General features: G+C 43.9%; 1 protein-coding gene and 1 long non-coding RNA gene across 2 annotated transcripts in view; one reads left to right on the forward strand and one right to left on the reverse strand.

The window, feature by feature from the left end:
• Positions 1-1,614: 1,614 nt before the first annotated feature.
• LOC130576066 (uncharacterized) lies at positions 1,615-4,930 on the reverse strand. Its single transcript, XR_008965633.1, has 3 exons — positions 4,608-4,930; positions 4,049-4,203; positions 1,615-1,669 (listed from the first exon to the last, which is right to left on the reverse strand). It is a non-coding gene; the product is annotated as an uncharacterized LOC130576066 (long non-coding RNA).
• A 10,438-nt stretch (positions 4,931-15,368) lies between these two features.
• Positions 15,369-24,196, forward strand: part of GCNT2 (glucosaminyl (N-acetyl) transferase 2 (I blood group)) — a 14,770-nt gene continuing 5,942 nt past the window's right edge. Inside the window, 2 exon segments of the mRNA XM_057370470.1 lie at positions 15,369-15,649; positions 15,651-15,951. Coding sequence (XP_057226453.1) covers positions 15,446-15,649; positions 15,651-15,951 — 505 coding nt within the window. The 5' untranslated portion in view covers positions 15,369-15,445.

Below are 24,196 nucleotides of genomic sequence, written 5' to 3' on the forward strand. Positions count from 1 at the left end.
TAATAAGACATGTTTAGAAAACAAAGCCTGGTATTACCCACAGCAGAGTTTTAATAAAATCTGCTTTGATATTTCTATGCTAGCACTGGAACTTCTGTCTGCAAGGCATATATTTTAAAGTGTCAAATAATTACAATAAGACTTGTTACTGGAAAATGACTGTTGGAGGCTCTGACGTCCAAACCAAAATTAATCGGCACAGAAAAGTCTCTTAAGTGATTTTTTTTTTAACAAGAAACTTCCAAAGCTCTAGTCTTTAATGTAGCCCAGCTTGTATGCAGCTGCAATGCATTTAGCCTTTAACATTAGGTCTAACCATTGTCCTAGGACATGTCTACACCCCACGACACTTTATGGCATTAAAAGCAATGCTGTGTGGCTACAGCAACTTGTCACTAAGATATATCACTCAGTGCAGAGCAAGAAAAAACAAAACAGTGAACAACACGGATTTTTTTTTTCCATGGCAGCTCATACTATGCATATAGTTTGCCCGGTTCGGTTGTGTTTTTGTGGYGTTTTATACCAAAATGTCCTGCCTGCCTCCCTGACAGCTATGGAGTAAAACTTGTGGAGGTGAGTGAAAGAGCAATCTGAGCACTGGATAATCTGGTATAATGGTTCCATATAGCCACCAAAGGAATACCAACCCGCTATATGTATAATCTAATTGCAGTCGGGRGCTGATGAAATCGCTCTTGCGCCAGCCTCCTCCCTTTGTCAAGGAGAAACGAGGGTGCGGTTGGAGGTTATGGCTGACGAGCACCCACTTCACAGCTGTCCTGGGGATTTCCACCTTGGTGTCCGTTCCAGCAGCTGCAGCCACCRCCACGCCAGGTTCAGCTCACGGGGACAAACTGACCAGACAGAGGTTTAGACCGTCATCCTCACAKGCAGGAGCGCAAACAGTCGGTTGGACACTGGACAAACTTTTTATTTTCCACTGATACAATGRCACTTTTCCCAATTCATCTGGGAAATTCGTCCAGAACGAATTTGAGGCCGTGCTTGCAAGCGCCGTGCAAGAAGGASAAAGCGATGCGCCAGCCTCCCGCAGGTATCAGAGCCCCCCACACCCCTGGGCGCATCCCGTCTCTCCTCAGGACTCCCCTTGGAGAGGCACAGAGCCATCAGCAGCCACCCAGCCTGTTTACACCGGGCAGGCGTGAGCGATTGCGCAGCCCCAGTGGGTTTGCGAGTGAAATCAGTCTTAAGCTGATGAGCTGCTCCTTTAACGCTGCTCTCTCGGGAGAGGAAGCGAAGCCCTCCGATTGCACCGCCTGCCCAGAGAGAAGCGATGAAGGAAAAAGGCTTAGGATTGGGTTTCTTTTCCTAAGACTTTGGCGCCCCTGTGTGTTTCCTTTTGGGGAGATTCAGTTGAAGAACAACTCCAGGCTTCGCTCCCTTTAACCCAGCACCAGAAACTCTATGCTCCAAAGCAGAAAAGCTCTGCCAGGACAACATTACCCAGCAGTCTGACTAACTTGAGCTGTGCCATTTCTACTCCTTGCCTCTCCTCCTTTAGACGCTGGAATTACCTTCTTTGTTAACTTTATTCAGTAACTAATGTCCTTAGAGCACCACCACTTCCTGGAGTCATGGTATTTATCATTAGCTTTTCTACATTCTTGTATCTCCCAGTATGTGTGAGGTCCCGACTGGAACAAGCCTTAAAGAAAAGAGGTTTTTTAAAAAAAAAAAAAAAAAAAAAAAAAAAAAAAAAAAAAAAAAAAAAAAAAAAAAAGCATTTGAAGTATCTTAGGCTCTCAAATTGCCAGATTTACAAATTAAGAAGACAATACATGCAAAATACTTGTTTATATGTCTGCATCAGGGTTGCAATACAATCAATTTTTCTTACACAGGAGAAGGCAGAAAGAGAAGAAATTCAACACAAAAATTTAACAAAATCCTAAGATGAACTATAAATCTCTTATTTTTTTCTGTGATGTAGTTGCCACTGTTTATTCCTTATCTTCAAAATAACTGTGAACTGTGAATAAGAGGAATGAAGTGAGTTGCCTAAGGGTACAGGGATGTGGCAAAACAGCTGGACACAGAGGAAGGAATTCCTGCCTTCCAGGTGTTGGTCCTTGTTTCAAAACACGTAAGAGATGTGCATATCTGAGGGGTGTGGTGTTTATTTGGGGCTATTTAGAAAACASACACTAGCACTCTACCAAGTGTCACTGGAAAAAATACAGCGTGCAAACGCAGGCAAGCTGTCACTTGCCCCAGAGTCAGCATCACCTCAGCTTCACACTCAGCCTCACTAACCTGGGACAGGCCCTCCTTTCCTGACACACGTGCCYGCCCGTGGACAGATGGCCCCAGCTGCAGGCCATGTAGATGGAGGCCTGCCCTGCCTGTATTTAGGGGTGGGTGGTTACCCTACCTTTGCTTCCCTCCTGGAGTGCTCATTACTCTTTTCACCAACTCTTCCAYGCTAGCCTTGTCAAGAGGTGAATCTGGCCTCTAAGGCAACAGCTCCCCACACCAAGGGAAGCCATCCCAAAAGACTTCTCCAACCTGCTTCTCCCCTCATTTCTTTTTTTGTTTCTACCCTTCTTTTATGTGGTATCAAGTTGCCTCACCAAAGCTTTTGGTAAGGCACACTGCTGAATTCAGGTAGCCAGTCTAAAAATGACCCTGAAGAAAAAATTAAGGAGTTGCTTAATTCAGAGGACTCATCCTGAATCAGGACTTTACCTCAATGCCTGCTCCCCTGCTGGATATTCGTGTGTCTTAACCCCTGTCTGATCTTCCCTGCTGTGGGCTGCGTTTCAAAACCTAAGAACAAGCTGCTACTTAATCTTCTTTTAGACCSATTAAGGAATCCTAGCTTTGTTAACAGTCTAGTGCTTATGTGGAACCTTCCTGACAGTAAAAACTTTCCCCCGTGTTCCTGGGAATACTGCTTCTGGCAACACAACTAGTGGGTGATGGTCTTTATCTCAGTGGGGTGATATTCTTTTGCTTACCTAAATTTTCTTCTCTTCCCTCATGGAGAAAAAAGTGGTGATTCTTCATCTGGAAGGCTGGCATTGGTCACAAAAACAACTGAGTGAGTGTGAGGTCAAAGTCATGCTGGGATTGTATGAAATTGATTTCCAGTACAGGAAAAGTTTATAAGTTTTTTCCCTAAAACAAGGCCCATTAACAAAATAGGGGATATACCCCACTTTTGAGAGAGCACAGAACAAATGCTGCTCCTAAGGGCTGTAAGCCCCAACTGCGTGCACTAATGGGTCGTGTGTTGGTTTGACCAGGTTTACAGGCTGTTGATTGTGCTTGAGAATTTAGAGCAAGAACAAAAAAATTGTCCCATAAACAGGCTGGCTACATTTTAAACTAAATCAGCCCCATAGTGAATGGTATYCTCTACTGTATTACAGCATGACTGAGCTTGTGTTGGAGATTGAAAGGGGTTCATGTGACAGGTTAAGAGCAACATTATTACTGGGGGCTGGATCAGTCCCCATAGGAATGTAATTTTTCAGGACTTTTGAGCCACAATTACAAATGACAGAAAAAACCTAAGTAGGATGGCAGAGAGTATTTGGGCCTTCATGTCTATAAAACTCACAAGCCAAAAGGGTTTAGGGCTCTGACAGAYGAGTTGTGGTGAAGCTTGCTGTACTGGTTGAAGATGTTTCCATCTCCAGCCACTCACTCCAATAAAAGAGCTGGCAGAAGGGAATTGGTTCCTCATCTTCAGTTGCTCCTGGTAGAAGCTTAGCACCTCAGGCTGTGGTTTCACACCACAGAGAGTTCAATGACAATCACAGCCTTGAGGGAGTCACACCCTCTTCCTCAGCCTCCTGTCAACTTTTTGTAGACCTGCTGGACTGATTTCGTTTATTACAGGTTAAAAAAAAAAAAAAAAAAAAAAAAAAAAAAAAAAAAAAAAAAAAAAAAAAAAGGCTTACCACTCCCTCCAAATTTAAGCAGATCAATGCCTGAAAACACTTATAGTCTGGTCCAAACTCTCCAGTCAGCTGAAGGTATAGGATCAAAACAGTAACTAATTTGGAAAAGAGGGCCTTACCTTAAACGCTGCCAAGGATAGGGCTTTTCTTCCTGACTCCCTTACATTCCTGTGCCCAGAAAGTGGCTTGGCTGCTGCTGGAGAGGCTGCTTGCAGCTTTTCGGAGGACAGGAGCACTAACCCTTGCAGGCAATCTCTTCTGGCTGGACTGTGCCCTGCAAGCAAGGAGTCAGAAAGCACGTGTGATATTGGAATGAAAGCAGCGTGGACAAGAGTGTTTGGAACAGCATGAGATTTTTCTAATGTTTTCATTTCCAAGCTTGTCCCAGCCGGTTTACACGCGGCAGAAAAAAACTACGTCTTTATAAWGGGTGACTACCTACAATTTATTGGAACCGAGCTGTTGCTAAATGCATGGAGTGGCGATGTATTAACACATTGTAAAAGGCTGTTTGATCACCATGGGATTCCAGATGAGCTAACAACAGAAAATAAGCYGTGATTCACAAATGACTCATTTCAGCATTTCTCTTTGATGCAGCAGCTCAAGCAAGCCCTGTCTATGCACATTCAAATGAGTTCACTGAATAGTCATTGAGCCCAGCCATGCCTTGCTTACCGAGTCATTTTTTTACAAAGTGTAAGTACAGTTTTTAAGTATAAAAGTTGGGCAATTTCTAGCAAGTCGCGCCAACGCGTGACTCTCAGTCACTCCTGCAGACAACCCCGTCCGACGCTTAAAACCTCGACTCCGAAATACAAGTTTTCCGTGATTCGGGCCCTCCAAGTGCGGGGATCCTCAGAAATCGCCCGCCCGTGGTTCTGGCATCTCATTTCAGGTTGTAAAGGGTGCGATGTCCCGGCGGGACGCTTTTCCCACGGGCTGGCCGCAGCAGCTCCCGCTCCTGCCTTGTGCTGTCCGTTCCGTGTCCGTTCCGTGTCCGTCTGCCGGCGCTGCGAGCCGTTCTCCGTTCTCTTCATCCTCCTCCTCTTCCGATCSCGGCTGCGATACTTTAACCAGCATTGCCATCCAGTGGCACAGGTGACAAATGACAGCTTGAAGAGGAGAGCGGGGACCTTCTGCGGTTTACCCGCTCTACTCGGCGGGGATGCGGCTTGGTCACTCTAATGCACTCATCTAGCTCGATTTTTTTTTTTTTCCTGAGATGTTACTAGCCAGGTTGCTTCCTATAACTTCAAGTATTAAGTAACAAGAGCTGAAGAGTATTGATAAAATTATCTGCAAAAATATGGTGTCATTTTTTTCCCAAGAAAATCTGCAATATTTGCAGCAATCTAAGTCTGAGCTTTGGAACATATCTATCACCCACCCACTCTTCAGGGCTTAAGCATGTGCTATTTCTTGTTGTTCAGAGAGAAATAATTCTGAATCAGCAGGTTAACAAAGAACAAAAGCCCAACACAAAGGAGCCATTGATAGCCGTTTTTCACTATTACTTGGATGAAAAAACCTGAAAACCAATTTCTTGTGTTTAAATTATATAATTTATCATCAGTCCTGCTGAACTGGGGAAATCCAAGATGACTGAAAGTTAGTAAATGCAATTCCTATCCATGAAAAGGGTTGGAAGCAGGATCTGAGGAAATAGAGGCCTGTCAGCCTGTCYTTGRTGCTGGGAAAGTTTATGRAGCAGATCATCTTGAGTGCAATCACATGGCACATAGAGGACAGTCAGGGAATTAGCCCTAGCCAGCATGGGTTTATGAAGGGCAGGTCCTGMTTGACCAACCTGATCTCCTTTTATGAACAGGTGACCTGCCTGGTGGATGAGGGAGAGGTTGTGGTGTTGTCTACCTGGACTTGTTCTATGGCACAATCCTGACAAGCTGGCAGCCCATGGCTTGCTTCGGGCACTCTTTGCTGGGTTARAAACTGCCTGGATGGTCACCAGATGTGGTGGTGAMTGGTKCCACATCCAGYTGAKGGMAGGTCACTAGCAGGGTTTCCCACAGCYCARTATTGGGGACAGTCCTGTTTAAYATCTTTATCCATTAGCTGGGTGAGRGGRTTGAGTGTACCCTYGTAAATTCATGGATGACACTAAATTCAGCAGGAGTKATAATCTGCTGAAAGGAAGGAAGGCTTTGCAGAAGATCTGGACAGACTGGATTGAGGGGTCAAGGCCGATGGAAAAAGGTTCAACATGACCAGGTGCCAGGTCTTGCACTTTGGACACAACAAATGCAGCTCTACAGGATGGGGAACAGTGGCTGGAAAGCTCCTCAGTGGAAAAGGACCTGGGAGTACAGGTTCAGTACAGTGGCTGAGCATGAGCCAGCAGTGTGCCCAGGTGGCCAGGAAAGCCAGTGGCATCCCGGCCTGTGTCAGCAACAGTGTGGCCAGCAGGACCAGGGCAGTGATTGTCCCCCTGTACTTGGCACTGGTGAGGCCACACCTCGATTCTTATGTCCAAATTTGGGCCCCTAACTACAAGGAAGACAGTGAGATACTGGAGTGTCTGGAGAAGGGCAACAGAGATTAGAGAGTGAGTGACATGAGGAGCAGCTGAGGGAGCTGGGGGTGTTTAGCCTGGACAAAAGGAGACTCAGGGGTGACCCTATTGCTCTTTAGAGAGGAGGGTGTACTCAGGTGAGGCTTGACCTCTTCTCCCAGTGAACAAGKGACAGGACAAGAAGAAATGGCTTCAAGCTGACACCGTAGGGGAGGTTCAGATTGAACATCAGGAAGAATTTTTCCCCTGAAAAGGTGGTAAAGCATTGGAATGGGCTGTCCAGGGAAGTGGTGGAGTCACCATCCCTAACGCATTCAAGAAATGACTGGATGTGGCACTTAACACTATGGTTGGTGTGGTGGTGTTTGGTCAAAGGTTGGACTCAAAGGTATTGGAGGTGTTTTCCAAAYCATTCTTTGATTACATAATCCTGTGGTAAGTGGTTGTGTAAGAGGAGTCAAAAKGACTGTTTGCTTTTTGCAAAAGACATGTAAAAGGGACAGCACAGAGGTTATTCTGCAAGTCCCAATGCAATTGCTGGCCCCAAATCATGAGGCAGATCCTGTGCTGCTGCCACAGCAGAGTTTGTCACCACCCATCAGAAGGTGCTGGTTGGTGAGCACCAGGGACAAACTGCCTGGGGACAGTACAGTGGCCTGCACCAGATTTGCCACAAAGAGTTGATGAACAGCGCTGGRTGTCTATGCAACTGAAACCAGGGTGGAATATGTGATACTTAACACCAGGCAGCCAACAGCAAGCTGTCCACACTCCTGGTGTTCCCTTGGATGCAGCCAGGTCCAGGAAAAAGTTGAGAACACGCGGAAGCTTCAGCTAGCTCCCCACATGGCTGTGTAGCTTTCCATGCTGTGTGTGGCACCAGCAGGACTGGCTGAAGGAGATGAGAGTAAGAACCTGCCTTTGCAAGGGAAAGGTAAAGCAGGGGGCATTGACAGGCATGGTGTGCTTTTAGACCCCATCAAATAGGATGTAAAACACCACAAATTTCATTCYGTACACACAGCAGCATCACTAGAGCTGAGTCCCTGAGCAGGCTGGATATTAAATTGATCAAACTGGTAATGAAAGTGGGAATTGTTCCATCTCAGCTGACACAAGGCAGGTGACCTTATTAAAAAATATGCCAGTGTATTTAATGGGGTAGGGCAGTTTCTTGGGGAATTCATGATTAATGTGGGTATAACTCTGGAGATCCCATAGCTAATGCCCCTGGAAAAAGTCTTACTTCCACTATAAGATGGCCCAGCTGAAATTTTTAATATGGTACTGTATGAATACAGGCACATAAATCCACAACTGTTTTCTGCCAGAGAAGCCAAGTTACAGGAGAACTGCTGTATTGATTAGAGGACMTGGTGGCCTTGTGCTGGACACAGCAAGCCGGGTGTGTAAGAAACGTCAGAGCCTGCTGAGGGGTGCAATGCACCTCTCTGTGGTCTGTCCAAGCTGGCCACCAGGAGCAACTCAGACTCYCGTGGTGTTCAGTGCAGCAGAAGCCACTGTTCAAGACACTGACTTTGTGTGGTATCCTGAGCAAGACCTGAACAGGCAAAATTTCAGAATTTACTGGTCTGGAGCAGGGCAGTGTTTGCAGCTGAGCTATGTGTGTGTGTGAGAGAAAAGAGCCTGAGGGTGAGAAAAGCAATTGTCTGTGCACCCCTGAGAGGGAGCAGGAACTCAGGAGGGTCATAACATCCCAGACCTGTATTGTGTCCCCAGCAGGTGCTGAAGCCTTTGGAAGAGCAAAGGAGATGGGTAAGCAATTGTGGTGCTTTCCCTGGCACCTTCCAGCCATTTGCAGACCAGGATCTTGTGAGATGGACATAATTGCCATGTATCCAAAAAAGGTTCTTTGTCATTTGAAGTTGCCCAATTGCGTAACCGCCCATACAGAGATGGAGGGGCTTAAAGCTGCCAGTTTTCTTCTGATTGCTGTAGGTACAGGGAAAAAGTGCACATTCTTTGCAAATAAAAAGTATTATAGCAAAAACTAAACCTAAATATAGGCTTGGGGTTCAGGTCAAGGATCATTTTCAGTGTGAGCAACAGGTAAGAAGTCGTAAGTAGTTCCCAAAACAGAAACAGAACTAAACTGGAAGAAAAGAAACAAACCCTTGTGGAATTTTGAGACTCCAGAGCACAGTTGTAGTTCAAACAAGGATACARGCATGCTGCAAAAGGAAGGTTCAAGAAAGCACCATGAAATAACCCATCACAGGACCTAAAACAGAAATTAGGACACCAGCTGCCAGGTGTGTACAGTAACTGGACAATGCAGTAAGAAAACCTTGGCCTGGGAGAAGCTGTTTAGCAGGAAAGGACCAGAGAAGACAAGGCTGGCTGCAGGAGCTGAGGAATGCGATGTTGTGCAAGGCAGGAGGTTTCCAGTAGATTTTGGCTTCTTTGCCCCTTTATAACCCTCTTGGTGACTTTCCAGTGACCCAGTATGGGGAGACTAGGTTGTCCCAGCTTCAATAATGCTATCAGGATCTGTCTTCAACCCCATGGGGATTGGTGACTGCAGCCACTCCCGTTCCCAAAAGACAGCCATAGAAGGTTTTTGTGTGAGCAGTCAAACAAGGGGTCAAAACATAAGCACGAGCCTCCACCCTAAGCAAAAGCAATCAGGAAGRTCTTGGCAATTTGAAACACTCAGGAGTGGAGTTCCAGGCTTCTGCTGAGCAGTGTCGGATGAATGTGCATCAACAGCTCCAGAAGAYAACCAGGAAAAAGATGTGGAGATGATGTGAAAACTTGACAGAGCCTGAAGAACAGCGCCTTCTAAAAAAGGATGATACAGGCATCCATATGTCTGTGGATGGCAAAGACAGTGGGAAAAAGTCCCGTCTTCACATTAGAACTGGTAGCTTTGTTAAATGCAAGTTTAGGGCTCACACAGCGTGAGGCAGAGGGCTCAGCAGCACAGGCTGCTTTGCCCAGACTGTTGGTTTTACGGTGTGGAGACCCTGAAGCACAGTAAAGCCTCCAAAGGGGAAAAAAAGGCAACAGAAGTTGCCAATCTTAGGCTAAAYCTTAGCAAAAACTTTGGGCTACAAATGATGGGAAGAAAACTGCATCTGTGCCACACTGGCCAACTTCCTTCCCTGGCAGCCAGCATTTGTCACAAATTACTTGTGCCAGTGGTTTCTCATTACTCACAAAACTGTGCAGGCTCTGACAGTCAAGGATGTCTAACATTGTTTCCTGAGAAGACCTGGAGTGCAGTGTGATGGGGATGTTTTCAATCCTAAAGCCCTTTGGGAAAGTCCAGAGCCCCAAAACCCTGGTGGCACCTACAGATGCTGGTTGTGAGRAGAAAAAGGATTTTCCAAGGCAAGTCCTGGCTTGGTTCTACTTAAACCTAATGAAAAATCTCTCCYAGGCAGGAAAACATTAAGGACAGCWGATACCTACTACAGSCCTCTGAAAGAGAATACTGATAATTCATTGAAAGAAAAAGAGATGGAACAGGCATCAAGCTAATTTGTGTTATAATGAGACAAGATGTAAGAGATTAAGTACCTGTCCATAGGCAAACTGTTACAGATTTAGCATTTATTAAATGATTTTTCTGTGCTTAGGATGAATCACAAAAGTATCACAAATGTTTTTTCTTCCAGRATGGTCCCAGACTATCCTGATCTTATCTAAATTGCAATGTTAATAGCAATTAGCAGAGGTCATGGGCATATTTCTAAATGATGAAAAATTCCTCATGTTACCATTGCTGAGTGCTGCAGGATCCCCGAGCCAAGTCATGGTACTGTAATATAGACCATGGTAGGAAAGAAAGGTGGGAAAGACCTAGAAAGTTACCAGGTCTGAACCAGTATGACCTGTAAAACTGCTGAAAAAACTACACCTAACCTGCCAATGAAAACTATCACCAGGAAAATTCCAGCCTCTCCAGACAATCTAATCCACATTTAACTGTTTATCACTACAAAGCTTCCCTAATGTCTGATCTTCACCTCTTCTGATKCTATCTAAGATGATTAAGTCTCAGTCCTATGTACAGAGAGCAGGGAGAATCAGCTACTCCCTTCCTATTTGAACCAGAATTTGCTTCTGGTTTACCTCTTTTGCATATTTGAAGACTTCCTGCTATTTTTTTTCCTTAATGCCATAATAAACACATATATTTTTCAGTCATTCCTGACAGYAGGTGTTTTCTAGATCCCTATGAGTTCTCTGCTCATGTTGTACCTGGCAACAAGCTAAGCTGTTAGAATAAAGAGCATGATAATGTTTAGTGGAGGCATTAGAAATAATCATATTGATTATATAGTGACCTGATCCATATTCCTGCTCTCTCTGACACAATCAGTCACCTGCACAGCAGGCAGGGCTGTGTCAGACTTGCTTGGCAGAGCAGGTGGCTCCCAACTTGCAAATCGAGTTGCTTTGCTCCTCTAGCTGCTCACACATCTGCAGCTGGGCCAGTCCCTTGGCCATGCAGAGACCGGGCTGCAGGGACACTGCCCTGACCTGGCACCTCTCTGAGGGTCTCACACCAGCTGCTCCACTTCCCACACCGAGGGGAGCACCTTGGGCTCACATCCATAAAGCTAGCAAGTGCCCAAATGTTTGCAAAATCCAGTGTAAGCTGCCTCTGGACGCTCCTCCAGGGCAAATAGCAGCTTCTCATGTACATTTGTACTTTGCTGTACACTAATGTTTATATAAATCTGCGGTAAGAAAACATATCTCTATCCATGCCTCGACTACACCAATGCCAGCTGTAAAATCGAGTCACATTTACAGAAGAAAACCAGCTTCACCACACAGCCTGCCTGTCCTCTATGAGGACGTGTTTAATTATGTCTTGCTTTCCCTGTGCAGGAGGATAAATGAGCAGCGAAGAGAACGCCGCACTGTTGCTCCTGAGCAGCTGATGAGAAGTAGTTTGCACAGAGGTGAGTACGYGTCCCTGTTGGAAATTAATTGGAGAAGGGAGCAGCAGATTGCTCTGCTTTGGACCAGTAATAATTCTGACTTGCAAAATGTGCTCTGCTAAGAGACCAGGCAGCTCACCTGTTATTCCCAAAACCTTTATGTCTAAAAGACTACTGCAAATGCAGACAGGCAGTGACATTCCTGCAGGGGAAGAGATTCCATGTCTGGAGCTTGAGAGCACAGTGAGACAAAGGCAGATGAGATGGTACACTGTCTGGCTCCTGCTGTTTGTGCAGACAGATGTGCTCACTGACTGTGCTCAATTAGATTACTGGATGGTTTTGCTGGACCATGTGAGCTGAGCTAGCGTTTGCCTCAATGTGTCATTTCATCTCTCCTCCCATTCGCTGCCAGTGCTGCTGCGTTGTGACTGTCCGGTGTCAGTGCCTCTGCCTGGGAACTCCTGCTYCAGGTAGGTTTGAATTTTCTTCTCTTTCAAGAGTTAGATTTTGGCTGTCTGAGAAGTGCAGGAATGGCAGGGACTGCTCTGAACAAGAAAAAAAGGAGGGCAGAGGAGAGATAGAAATAAATTTTGACTGCTTTTGTGCTCTGAGTCTGCTTTCATGTCCCCTGATTTATACAGTGCATGTATTCACCTTCCAGCTCAGACAGGGCATGTGAGTAAGGCATGTGTTACAGAAGACCCTTGCCAGGCAGGGCTGCTCCAAGGGGAGAATTTTAGAGAGACCATGCACATTGTACAACATCCCAAACCAACACAAGACCAAAGAAGTTTCATCTCGGTGCAAGACGGTGTGAGGGATGAAGAGATCCTTTACTTGAGCACAAAACAGCAATCTGTGGCCACCTGCAYTTTCTAACCAGGAAAACCACACTGAGGAAAAAGTGTTTGCTTTCTACAGGCTCACTGTGAATTTAACAGTGGTGCCAGCTCAAGCTGACAGCTTTGCATGAGGGGGTCAGGGAAAGGAATGCCATGATACAGATGGTTTTGTCTTAACAACAGAACAGAAAATGCCAAATGACTCAAAATAAACATGAAATGCATAACATTCATCACTACTGACTGAGGCCAAACAGGAACTCAAAACCTATGTGCAAAACCTGTGCCTTTTGCTTTTTAATTAGCTAACAAATTAGCTGAAAACAATTACCAATATTTATTAAGCCAGGAGCAGTTTACAGGGTACTAACTCTATTCCTAAGATAGTATCCTCATTTTCTGGAAAGGTCTGTTCCCATTCATCCACAGGGAAGACACTTCAATCCCCAATTCTACTGGGGAGTGTGTTTCCACTACAGGAGCCACACCAAAAACTCCTGTCATGCTAAAATAAGAATTGCTTCAATGCAGGTTGAGGGAACAATAGAAAGGAGTGGCTCTGCAAATGTCAGTCAGCACCAATTTTAGTTCTGCCAGCACAGAACCCTTTYACACAGCCTGTTTGTTAAATTGAGTGATAAATTTGATCTTCTAATATTTTTGTGCATTTATGTTCTTGCACACAGAATATGCAGAGATCCAATACAAAATAGAACAGAAGAAGCCAGGAGCATTGTGATGTTTCCTCACACCTTGCTGGTGGTTGGYGCYSTAATATGGTTCAGATGTACATCAARATTTGGTTGSTCCTTGYATCTGAGCTTTTGATGAGCCTGTAAATCAACAACTCACCAATACCTGAAAAAGAATTTTTCCATTGAGATGACTCACGTGACTTATACTCTATATTTTGTTTGACTGAGTTTGGGTTTGGTTTTTTTGGTTTGTTGGTTGTGGGTTTTTCTCTGGGATTGATTTTGTTTGGTGATTTTTGTCTATGGTTCAAGCATGGATCTTATTTCACACACAGCAGCACAAGCTAGAACTAGAGCTAAAAAAAAAACAAAGAAGTCCCCCCAAATCTCAAAGGTTTTGACAGCTTGATTTTCCACAGCAGTCATTTACATGTGTGTTTTTAGGTTTCAAAATACTGATTGTGCCAGAGAACCAAGGCACTGGGATTGAGAAGAAGCACCAAGCACGCAGCCTTCTTTCCCCCAAGGCTATTTGTACCAAAGGATCACAGTCAGTCTGGRTTTTTGCAAATATGTTGCAGCAATGTCTGTGCAAGGAAAAAAAACCAAACCAAACCAACAACAAAATACATCAAGGAAAAGTTAAATCTTTCACTACTCTTCTATGAACGGCAGACTCATCTTGTTTTCTGCATGCAGCTTTACTTGTTTTATGTGGACCACGCTAGTAATGCAGGCTCAAAACTAAGTGTTCTTACATACATATAATATATATATTTCGAGATTCTAGAGCTTTTCCTAGCTGCGTAGCAGATTGCACTGTGCCTAATGCAGTTTTAAAAGCATYTGAACAGACAGTTTCTAAGAYATCTAAWTGCCTTGAAAGATCTCAGCCTTTGRTTCTTTGGAAAAATGTGCTCTCTGCCCACAGCTGAGATTCCGTGGATGAAATGCTGAGATGAAATGTCTGCAAGAGCTGGATGGTGTTTTTCCTTATGTAGAASAATGGACTGCCCACAGAACATTTACTGGCAAAATCTCAGATCAACTGGTTYTGCCTCAGCACTGCTTCACACTGGAGCAAAAGAACATAATGCTGGAAAAGGTTTACATGCCCCAAACATGATGTCTCATGGCAGGAGATCCAYGAACAGACTTGCAGTGGGAATAAAGAGACTCCCAATGGTTTCACTTTAGTCAGAGCTGTGTCAAGCTCTCATTGTATAAGCATGTTAYACCAGATGCACACACAGTTCATAGAAATACAAATGTCTCATCAGAAAGCCTAGCGTTAGTTTAAGTAGTTTAAAGAGCAGGTTTTGCTAACCCAGTTCCTTGTGATGGAGCCTGAAGCTCATCACAAAACATCCATGACTCTAAGCAGAAACTGTTTGTCAGATATCAAATTTACAGCTGAGGAAAACATTGCTGAAAAAACTGATGGCTGTGATATAACTATAAACAGAGGTAAAAAGGATTGTCCTGCTTCTTATATGAGTGTTGGTGGCCTTACATGAGAAATGAAGAGTAGTGGAGCCAGGAACACACAGGCGGAAGATGGATGAATGGTTCTTCTCCATCCTGTATTGTTTGGCTGGAAAATGGTATTTATTGAGCCGTTTTTCTGATAATGGCCTTCAAGAAATTGTATTCATCCAGGTTATCAAAGAGAAGAAAGCCCACAATAGTTTATACATGCTTGATCTAGTAGTGAAATTGTCACCGAGATATGTTGAAATGGTATTTATTTTATGTTACAAGTCTTTCACAATTCACAAGTGGTGATGACTGATATACTGGGGTGGTTAAAAAGAATCCTGCAAGTAAAAAAATATAATTACATGAGGTAAATGTGAGGTATTCCTGTCACAGGGTGCATGCATAGAAATTTTAATAGCTATGTGATATATGCAGGGAGAATGGGTAGGGAGCAGTTAAGAACATACCCATGAATTGAATTTGGGGACACTGAAATATGTTCCAGCTGCTCATTGCCAAGACAGCAATTATGCAATATGTCTGTTTAATCTTCAGGGTGCTGTGGAGCAGTTTCAATCTGCAAGTTGTTCTTGCACTGCTTCCACATCAATGATGATTGTGCAACTGTTAATATTGAAAGTAAGGGCAGCAGCTGCATGCTCTGCATCAGATGGATCCGTGCATCCTCCAGCAGGAAGSAAGCACAGCCATCAAAACAAGCTGTTGGTGGTGTCTGATCTTGTATTTCAAGAGAGACTCTTTGAGCAGCAATAAACACACTCAGATGTTACTTYTTTGCTGTTCTGATTCTCAGTGTTTCACTTCCATTTGTTTYCTGTGCTRTTAATTTGCAAGCACAAAAACCTCRTAAGAGGCTGAACTTCTCAGTKAGTTTGATTTTAGCAGAAGYCTGTAAAGCTCTTATTGAMGAYAAGGTGTCCTTTCTGAAGGAAAATATCAGAGAATCTAACAGCACAGAGTGCGTCACACAGGACCACCACATCACCTGTGCCCTCTCAGCCCAGGAGGGAGACTTCACCCTCATGTCATGACACTGCACAAAGAGTTTGAGACCTTTGAGCTTTTCTTCAGGGAGCCATTCATGCCCCAAAATGTCTACAGCAGTATCTCCCACCCATGGATTGACCTCCACTGCATGAGAGACCTGCTGGACTTTGGCCATGCTCTGATGCTATCTACTCAACACGTCTCCTTGAAGAGCAACTGGGGGATYATCCAGCTGCTGATGTCCTTGGGCGGGGAAGAACATCACACCCAGGATACTGCCACCTCCCCATGTCACCACTTGCATCCAATTTGTGCACAGGGACCAGTTTTACTCTTCCTTTTTTTCGTGTTGTGGACATTGGTGTGCAAGATACCCCTGGCTGCACAACCTGACCATCACTTTTGACTCTGGATACAAGGCCAGCACCGGGCCCTTTGTGGAGTTTGTGCTGCAGGACCAGCATGTTCTTGGACACCAGCATGGCCCAAGGACACCAACAGCCCTGAGGTGCACTTTTGGGTGTCCCTTGCTCAGCAGGCTGCCAGGTGAGCATGCTTCCATCTGTAGATACACACACTCATGCTTGTTTCACACATGGAGACAGCTGGAGAGGGACTTCTCACAAGGTGATAGTGATAAGACAGGGGGGAATGGCTTGTAATTGAAGAAGGGTAGGTTTGGCCTAGATACAAGGAAGAAATTCTTTACTGTGATGGTGGTGGTGTGGCAAAGGAGCAGGTTGCCCAGAGAATTGGTGAATTGCCCGTCCCTAGAAGTGTTCAAGGCCAAGTCATGTGGGACTTTGAAGAAATTGGTCTAGTGGAAAGGGTCCCTGCCCATGAAAAGGGGTTTGGAACTACAAGATCTGTTAAGTCTTTTTCCAACCCAAACCATTTTATGATTMTATTTCAAAGGTGCACAGGCATGTACACATGCAGAAGCATTATCTGAGGTCGCCTTTGGAAAAACCTAGACGAAAAATTTAATTGCTATAAAAGGCTGATCTATCAAATAAYCTTACTGGCCCTTTTTGAGCACTGTGGGAGAGGTGATGCTGAATGTGCATTACCGTTCCATGTCTGAGCAGGAAGATGATCAGGGATGTTAATTCAAAGATAAATCCTTGGACATTTCAGCTGATTTAAGCCTTTTACCTGTAAAATCTGAGATGATGAAAAGAGAAGTAATAAAAATTGAAAATGTAAACACTGTAGGGAAGAGATTTTCTACAAGTTGTTCATTTTGCTGTGGGGAGTTTTGTTTTTCAACAAAGTGAAGTCAATTCTTCTCTCTTTATTCCTCCAGCACCAAAAAATCTGAGTTCAGGCTGGGGTCAATTTCTAGGCTTCACAAGATTTTCTATAGGACTACACACTACTGTCCCCCACAACTGCAAAAAACCCATGTGCTCATAACTACTGCTTGAAGTCCATTGTATGAAGCCAAGGGTTTGTGCAGAGAAGCAGAATAAGAACCAGTATTTTCATCTTTACTGAGTGYATTTACAATTTCTTTTACCGTGTTTGCATGACTGGGAAAGGGTTGGAGATGCGTAGGATTTCACCCTCAYGCACTTTGCTTTTAGAAGCACCTGGTAGGACTCTGGTGCTCCTGACTCACCAGAGCTTCTCAGCATCCCAAAACAGGAATATCAGGAATGGAAGGACAGGAAAATTTTGTCTGTCTTTTTCTTTCTTTCCACCTCATCCCTGCTGTAACTTGTGGGAAACAAACATAGGAAGCAGCAACAGAGGCAGTGCACATTTACTTTAACTTTCAAATTATCATATAACTTACGAGTGCTTGCTCCTCTGATAATTATATTTTATTTTATTTATGCTTGCACAAGAAGCATGAGTGATTACTGATCAAGATATCTGTAGTATAATCATCAGCATATATTGTTTGTAGCTAGATCACTTGTCCAGGAASCTGGTTGCTGAGATCCTACATTGCCTTGGAAGCCATAAACCTGGGACCAGAYATGTTCTCCATGGTGAGAAAGCTTTAGGTGGTGGACATTTGTTGTGCTGCACTGTGTAGCTCACAATGGCTGCACATTTCATTGTTGTTTCCACAATAACCATTGTGTGTTTCCCAGTGTTACACATTGACATAACATTTTTTGTGGTTGTTCTCTTTGCAACTGAAAGATGCAACATTTCCACAGCAGGTRTGTTTTATTTCCCTCTTCCTTTTTTTCTTGCCATCATATTAAAGGTCCAAAGTGGCCATGTGGCTATGACAGATGTGCTCAGAGGATGTGGTTACCCAGGATTTTGAATCTAAATTTACAATGATAATACTCAGACACTCACCTGAACGTATCCAAGTCAGATCCAGAGTGTTGAGCAACTCTGGGGTGAGAAGCCATAAATCAGAGTGCATGGGTGTTAGTTCTGAATCTGGCTGCCAGACTCTAACAAAAAACTCTTATCCAGGTTTGTCTAGGCTGTTTCCAGGCTCATCAAAGGGAGGTAATGATGTCCAGCTGTTAAAACTAAAAGTTGGAGGCCTCCAGGCGAGTAGAGGAGTCATTTAAGAATAAGTTTGGATGGATAGCATACCATGAAAGAACTAAACCAAACAGATATTTATAGTTTCAGTATCAGCCATGGTAATCTCAGTTCAGATAAAAATCAATACCATTTGTCCCTAAATTTTAAAATAGCATGTTYATTATGTTTAAGTAATGTAATGGAGACACCTGCACCATCCCTGTGCAGGTCAGTGGCCACGTCCCAGGCCAGCAGGGTCCCCTCTGGGCCACCCTTCCTCTCTCTGCTCATATAAAGCAAGAAGCAGGGTCTGATGGCCACGGGAGAGGTGTGCATCCACAGTCCACACTACTGAGTCCCTCAGGGTAACTTTACTTCTTCAAAGCCAAATTCCTGCCCTTACTTTCATACAGTATGGTCACAGCACATGAATTTGGGACACAAACAGGCTCAGGTGAAAACAATCCCTCAGGGTATGCACGGGTGTGTCCATCRACATACATCTGCTGGTCACTAGCAATTTACACCTTATTCAAGGGGGAAAAGAAAACCCAAAAAAAGTAATAGCAGCGYTTCTCATTCAGAGTCACCAACATGCCTTTACCAGACAGATGAGTGGTTTTATTTTCCAGAAGCCAGCAGCTCTGTGGAGAAGAGGATGCTCTGACAGATATTGTGTCTGTTAAAACTCAAAGAATCGGACTCACCTCAGCTCTCAGGTAGCAAGAAGTTTGCTAATATATTCATTAGCTTTCTCAATTATTGCAAAGGAATKAAAATGGTAGATAGTTTTGTTTTGGGGTGGAGTATTAATCCACTCCTAGACTTTGAAAGTATATCTGCATCATCCTGAAGGCAAGCCCTCAGTTGGGAGCTGAATGGTGTACAGAAAAATAAGAAAAATGGCCACAGRTATGTCTCCAGTAGGGGCAGGTAAYGCTGAAGTTAACCAGTAGGATGTCAAGGGAGATGGGAGTTGTCCTCCCAGGTATCCTTCCCAGGTAGAGCTTTTAGCTCTCAAGGAACATCTCATTCACATCCCTTGGATGTGGGCATGAGATCAAGGAGAAATAACAGAAAATTCTGAGTAGCACTGCCAGTACATCMATCTACCACGTTAGCCATTTCCTTACTTTTAAGAAGTTTTTATGCAGCCATTTGCTTGAACAGATAGACCTGTGGGTTTTTTTCAGATGCTTTAGCTTGCTCTGAACTTTTCACCACAGCAGTTTAATAACTGAAAACCATTCTGGTACCTCTCCRTCCCACTGTCATTTGTAGACAGGCTCTGGGAACAACCTTCCCTGCAATGCATATGTCACACTAATATACACTAATRGGGTTCTGTTCTGCTGCTATAATTGTTAATTTTCCTTAGCTTAGTCCACACCCTTCTAAAGTCAGACAGACAGAGACACAGAAAGTTTTTTAATATGATTCCAGACARTGATGCTGGTTGAATAACCACGTTCTAGAAAAGAAAGTATTTTAAACCTATGTCTGCATCATTACTCATTTAACTAATCCTCATTCTTTTGTTCCCATTCTCCATYATTTTAATGAGACTTCCTGATTGAGCAAGAGTTTCTCATAGGAATAAAACTTCAAAAAATAGGGATTTTCCTCTGACTGTTTTTGAGTCTCATGCCCACGAAGTTGTTGTAATCTCATCATCGGAACTTCCACTTTTGAAAAACCTGTTCAAGGGAAAGTGTTCCAACACCATTGCAGCAATCATAAAAACACCTTCTTAATTGCAGAATTTTCTGAAAGATTTTTCTAGTCCTCTACTCACAATTCAGATATTATAGTTCTTCTGAGAAGATTAACTTAAAACAGACTTTGGTCTCTATGCAATTCACTGTCATTGGAATTTAGGTACTGCAAAGGAATAATACTTTCCTTCACAAACAGTTGTTTGCTTCTCACTGAAGCAGCACTTAATGATGATGGGATAAGGAGGGGTAGGTCTTCAACAAGACTTCTTGAAAAACCACAGCAACTAAATGGGCTTGTCCTCCCTCACTTGGTTCTCCTTTACCTTTTCAATTATCAGACACTGTTGTAAGAGGCTTCAAAGAGCACAACTCCTTGAAGAATTAAAGGAGAGTAATTTAAGGAAGATTTGTTTTTTTTCTCTAAATACCAGAATCAGGTAATGTCTGTGATAACTCATGCAAGTAACCAACTAAACTTCAGGCCAGCAGTAACACTTTTCTTGACATTCCCAGATGTTGAGTTGCCAACAGCCCTTGGCTTTTTTTAGGGGCAAGATCCAGTCAGTCCACTTGAGCCTTTCACCCATGAGCAAACCCACCTGACCTCACCTAAAGCTATGTTGTGCATGTTGAGGTACAAATCCTGCTGCCAACACAGTGCCTGGGCAGCCAGGCTGCAATTTGGCAGAGCCAGGCTGGAATTTGGCAGAGCCATGCTGGAATGGGTGCTGGGGTGGGTGCTGGCAGTTCCCACAGAGCAGCTCTCCCATGGCCTGTGCTTGGCACCCAGYGTGTCCTCTGAGTCCAGCTGAGCCCCACTGTGAGAAGCACTTCCTAAACTGCCCTCTAGAATTCTGCTGCTCTGATACTGTGACTCTCCCAAAGACAGTAGGCTTACTTCATGGGTCAAAAATAGCTCAGAAAAACTTCCTCCAAAACACACCACAAGAAGCTTCTAGAACTGAGACCCTCTCCTTATTATCCATCAGATGTTTCAACACAGGAGGTGCAGCTAGCTTCTTATGAGTGTCAGCAGCCCAACAGCTCAAGAAGATGATATGCATTGCCTTAAATCAGAGCACTTAGTTTTAAATAAGCTTCTTGCTTTTTTTCCTGAGTTTTAGTTCCTTCATTATATGTTCTGAGGTCTGCTTTGAGGCTCAACAATCTTGAGTTTATTTTAATTGAGCCTTCACCCCACCACATACACACTTTTATATTTGCATACCCCACTGAAACGAAATTTTCTGGTGGCAAAAAATGAAGTTGAGTCTTTGTACACTTTTAAGGAGGATGTTGGGGTTTTTTTCCTCCATTGTTTCAATCTCATCTTGAAAGAAAATCTTTTCTTCTGAGGGCTGCCCTCCCATCTCTACCAGTCACCTCCCTTCCGTGGTCAGGTGGGATAATTTGTCTTGCTGGGCAAACAAGAAAAGAAGCAAACCAGAATTTTAGAGCAAATAATTCTTGCACGTTGTCTTATGCACCTGSTCAGACAAATTTTTGTTGCTGTACAGGGTTAAGAGGTGATGATTGTTTCCATCCTACCACAACTGCTCATCAGCTTCTGTCCATCTTCCTAAACACTGGTGGCTGGACTGGGGGCATGTCCCTGCTGACTGTAGTGTCCTGCAGCACACCTGTATGTGACCCACTTCAAGAACTGTCTGCTTCCCAAACATAAATATATGTCCCCAGCGCCCAGGAAAAGGTACCTCTGATTTCAATCACATCTTGGAGAATAGTATTCCCAAGGATGGGAAGAGTTTGGGCAGAATTCTACAGAACAAACTCCTGGGCATCAGTTTGTAAAGTGCAGGAGAAAAGCTCAGATCAGTTGGTGGTGTAGAAGTGCAAAGAAATTGTCCCCTTGCCTAGGGAGAAATGCTGAAGGGGAAACAGGCTGCTTCAGGGGGCTGTTGGAAATTACCCTGTTGGCAACACGCTGGAATCACAGATTTTGGAAGGTCAAGGCAAATCAGGCAGCTTTTTATGCTGGAAGATTTCCAGCCTGGTGTTGGTTTGTGTGTGCGCGTCACAGAAATGTGGAGCAGTGGTTCGCACTGGGTGAGCTGCCTGTGTTTATTTGTGTAACCTGTGGTGGTGGTGTGAGCAGGAGAGGGAATGGGMTGCTCTTGGAACCAACAGCTCACACTGGAATTGGAATGCTAAAAAGCTAGGAAGGGCTTAGAAGGGATGCTGCCTCTSGGGCTGTGTTTGTCCTGTGAGGGAAGTTCAGGCTCTGAAGCAATGCTTTTCCTCCCTACAAATCTCCACCACTAAGAAAAGACGTGAAATCACAGGCACCAGAGGGGCTGAGCTGCATTTCTTGCGGCTGTCTCCACACCTGAGCAGCGCAGCGCTGCCCGTTCTCATGGTGGCAGCAAACTGCTTTCCAGAGCAGCGCTCGGTATTGCTGCCCACGAGGTGGCTCTTTCCTGTCCCCAGTTTTCAGGGACAAGACCCTGCCGACCTTCCTGGAATGGGAGATAAGAGCTGAATAAMAGCAGAGTGAGCAACCCCCGACAAAAATTATTTTAACTTTCGTAAGTAGCACCACTTCTCAGACAAACTGTCTTTTTAAGGATAGCACCCCGGGAAATTTCTGAATCTGAAAGCCGCTCAAGCAACTATTTAAAGAATAATATGATAATTTTTTTCCCCTCATATTGAGACACACTTTACCCTACTTTTTAAATTAACTTAAAAAGATGCCTAGTTTGCTCAATTTGAGAGACAATGAATAATGTGAAGTCAATAGTTTTGTATTCCTGGAAGGCAGTGTCTTTCAGCATTTTTGTGGATGTCCTGAGGATGTTCCTGTTTTGTCAGATATCTTTCTGCTTTGCCATTGTATCAGCATTTTCCAAAACTTCCCACACACCACATTTACTGMCATCTGTTATGAACAGGTTTTTAATTTGGGATGGTAATGCACATCCTAGGCTATTTAAAGCATTTATTCCCTGCCATCACGGCCTCTTTTTCTCTTTCATAAAGTGTTATCTTTACCTTAATGCTTTCTGTGAGGAAGTAACATTTTTCTGAATTTTCCCTGGGACAAAACAACACTTTTTGGCATGCTGTTTTATTTCATAAACCAAATATATAGAAGGGGAGAAATTAAGTAATGAAGTTCTGCTTATAGCTGTCACACATATCTGTTTGTGGCAAAATGCTATGGAGTCCATGTCAGAAAAACAGGTGCTTCCATATTTGTCTCACTTGGACGACTAACTGAACTGGAAAAAAAAAATTAAAAAAATTTACATGCAGATTTTGGTCCTCCAGTGTCCTTAGATCATCATGCGTAAGGACAGGGAAGGAGAGGTATAAAGTGGGGAAGGCAAGTATTTTCAGGACTGAAAAAGCAGGAACTAAGTTTTGACAATAACGTAGTGRTTCTGTGTCGTATTTTGAGGGGGCATAAGACCTCTTCCCAAATTTACTCACTTTCATTTCACACTGTGGTTCATGCAAACACTTGACCTCGAGCTCTCTCCATCATAGCTGTACCTTTATTCCACAGTAACAGCCACTAGAGGGAGGCTATCCAACATCTGAGCTCTTCCTAAAGCACACAAAATCTCAACAGACCAAGACCGCAGCAGAGAAAAAAAAATGGACCTTGAGAATATTTTAGGATGGCAAACAGTAGATAAAAGTTACGGGTACCAGTCATGAGGTCCTAAAATACAAAGCAGGGAAGCAAACACGTGCATGCTTATTCCTGCCACCCTTGTGGCATGTTAGCAGCCCTGCTGAGTGAGCTGCACAAAAGCAGTAAAAATCGGGATGCCTGAATCTAGGGAGACTGTGCGCCGCCCTCCTGCCTTTCTTCTGAGCAAGCAGTGACGGCTCACTTGAATAACAGCAATTTACCTCCAACTTTATGAAAACATTGCTAATTTCAGGGTCTTTTAACAAACTGTATTGCAAACTGCAGCAGTTCTGTAACAAGAACACAACACATTTAGATGTCCTGAGGCGTGACCCTCAGGGAAGGTTCTGAACAGACAGGATCTGCCTCAGTCAGCTTATTCTGCTTTTATTGCTGCCAACACCAAATCCTGCAGAAAGGCACTTAAAGTGTTTAGTGTTTTGAAGAGAGGAAGAGGGCTTTACTATCTTGCTGTCATGGTGGCAGCTGAAAAGAGTGAGCAATTATTTTAAAGAGGGAATTTTAGGAAAGTCTAGAGACTTAAGAACTTAAGAAAGGTCTGGGACAAGCCCATCCCCTCCTTGGTCTAGCAAGCTGACTATCTCCCAAACTGAAAAATCCCGAATAACATAAAGGCTAGCTCATCATTTTGTGTGAATATTTAAAGTAACCCAGAGTACAAACAACATTACATTTCATTGTTCAGATTCCAGAGGTGAACAGCAAAATATCACCAAACAGCAGAAGTAATAAGTATGCAGTTTAAAATTTATGGATGTAACAGCATGTTGCACTCTGAACCTGWGGAAATACAGATTTTTAAAACTGGGTTATATTACCTAGTTAAGTAAGAATTCAGAAAAACATTACTGTCTGTCCAGATGTCATTTGAGTGTTTGTTTTGTTTTGTTTT

Source organism: Malurus melanocephalus, unplaced genomic scaffold (assembly GCF_030028575.1).
Source record: "Malurus melanocephalus ecotype Western Australia unplaced genomic scaffold, MMel_1.1 scaffold_126, whole genome shotgun sequence".
Lineage (NCBI taxonomy): Eukaryota > Metazoa > Chordata > Aves > Passeriformes > Maluridae > Malurus > Malurus melanocephalus.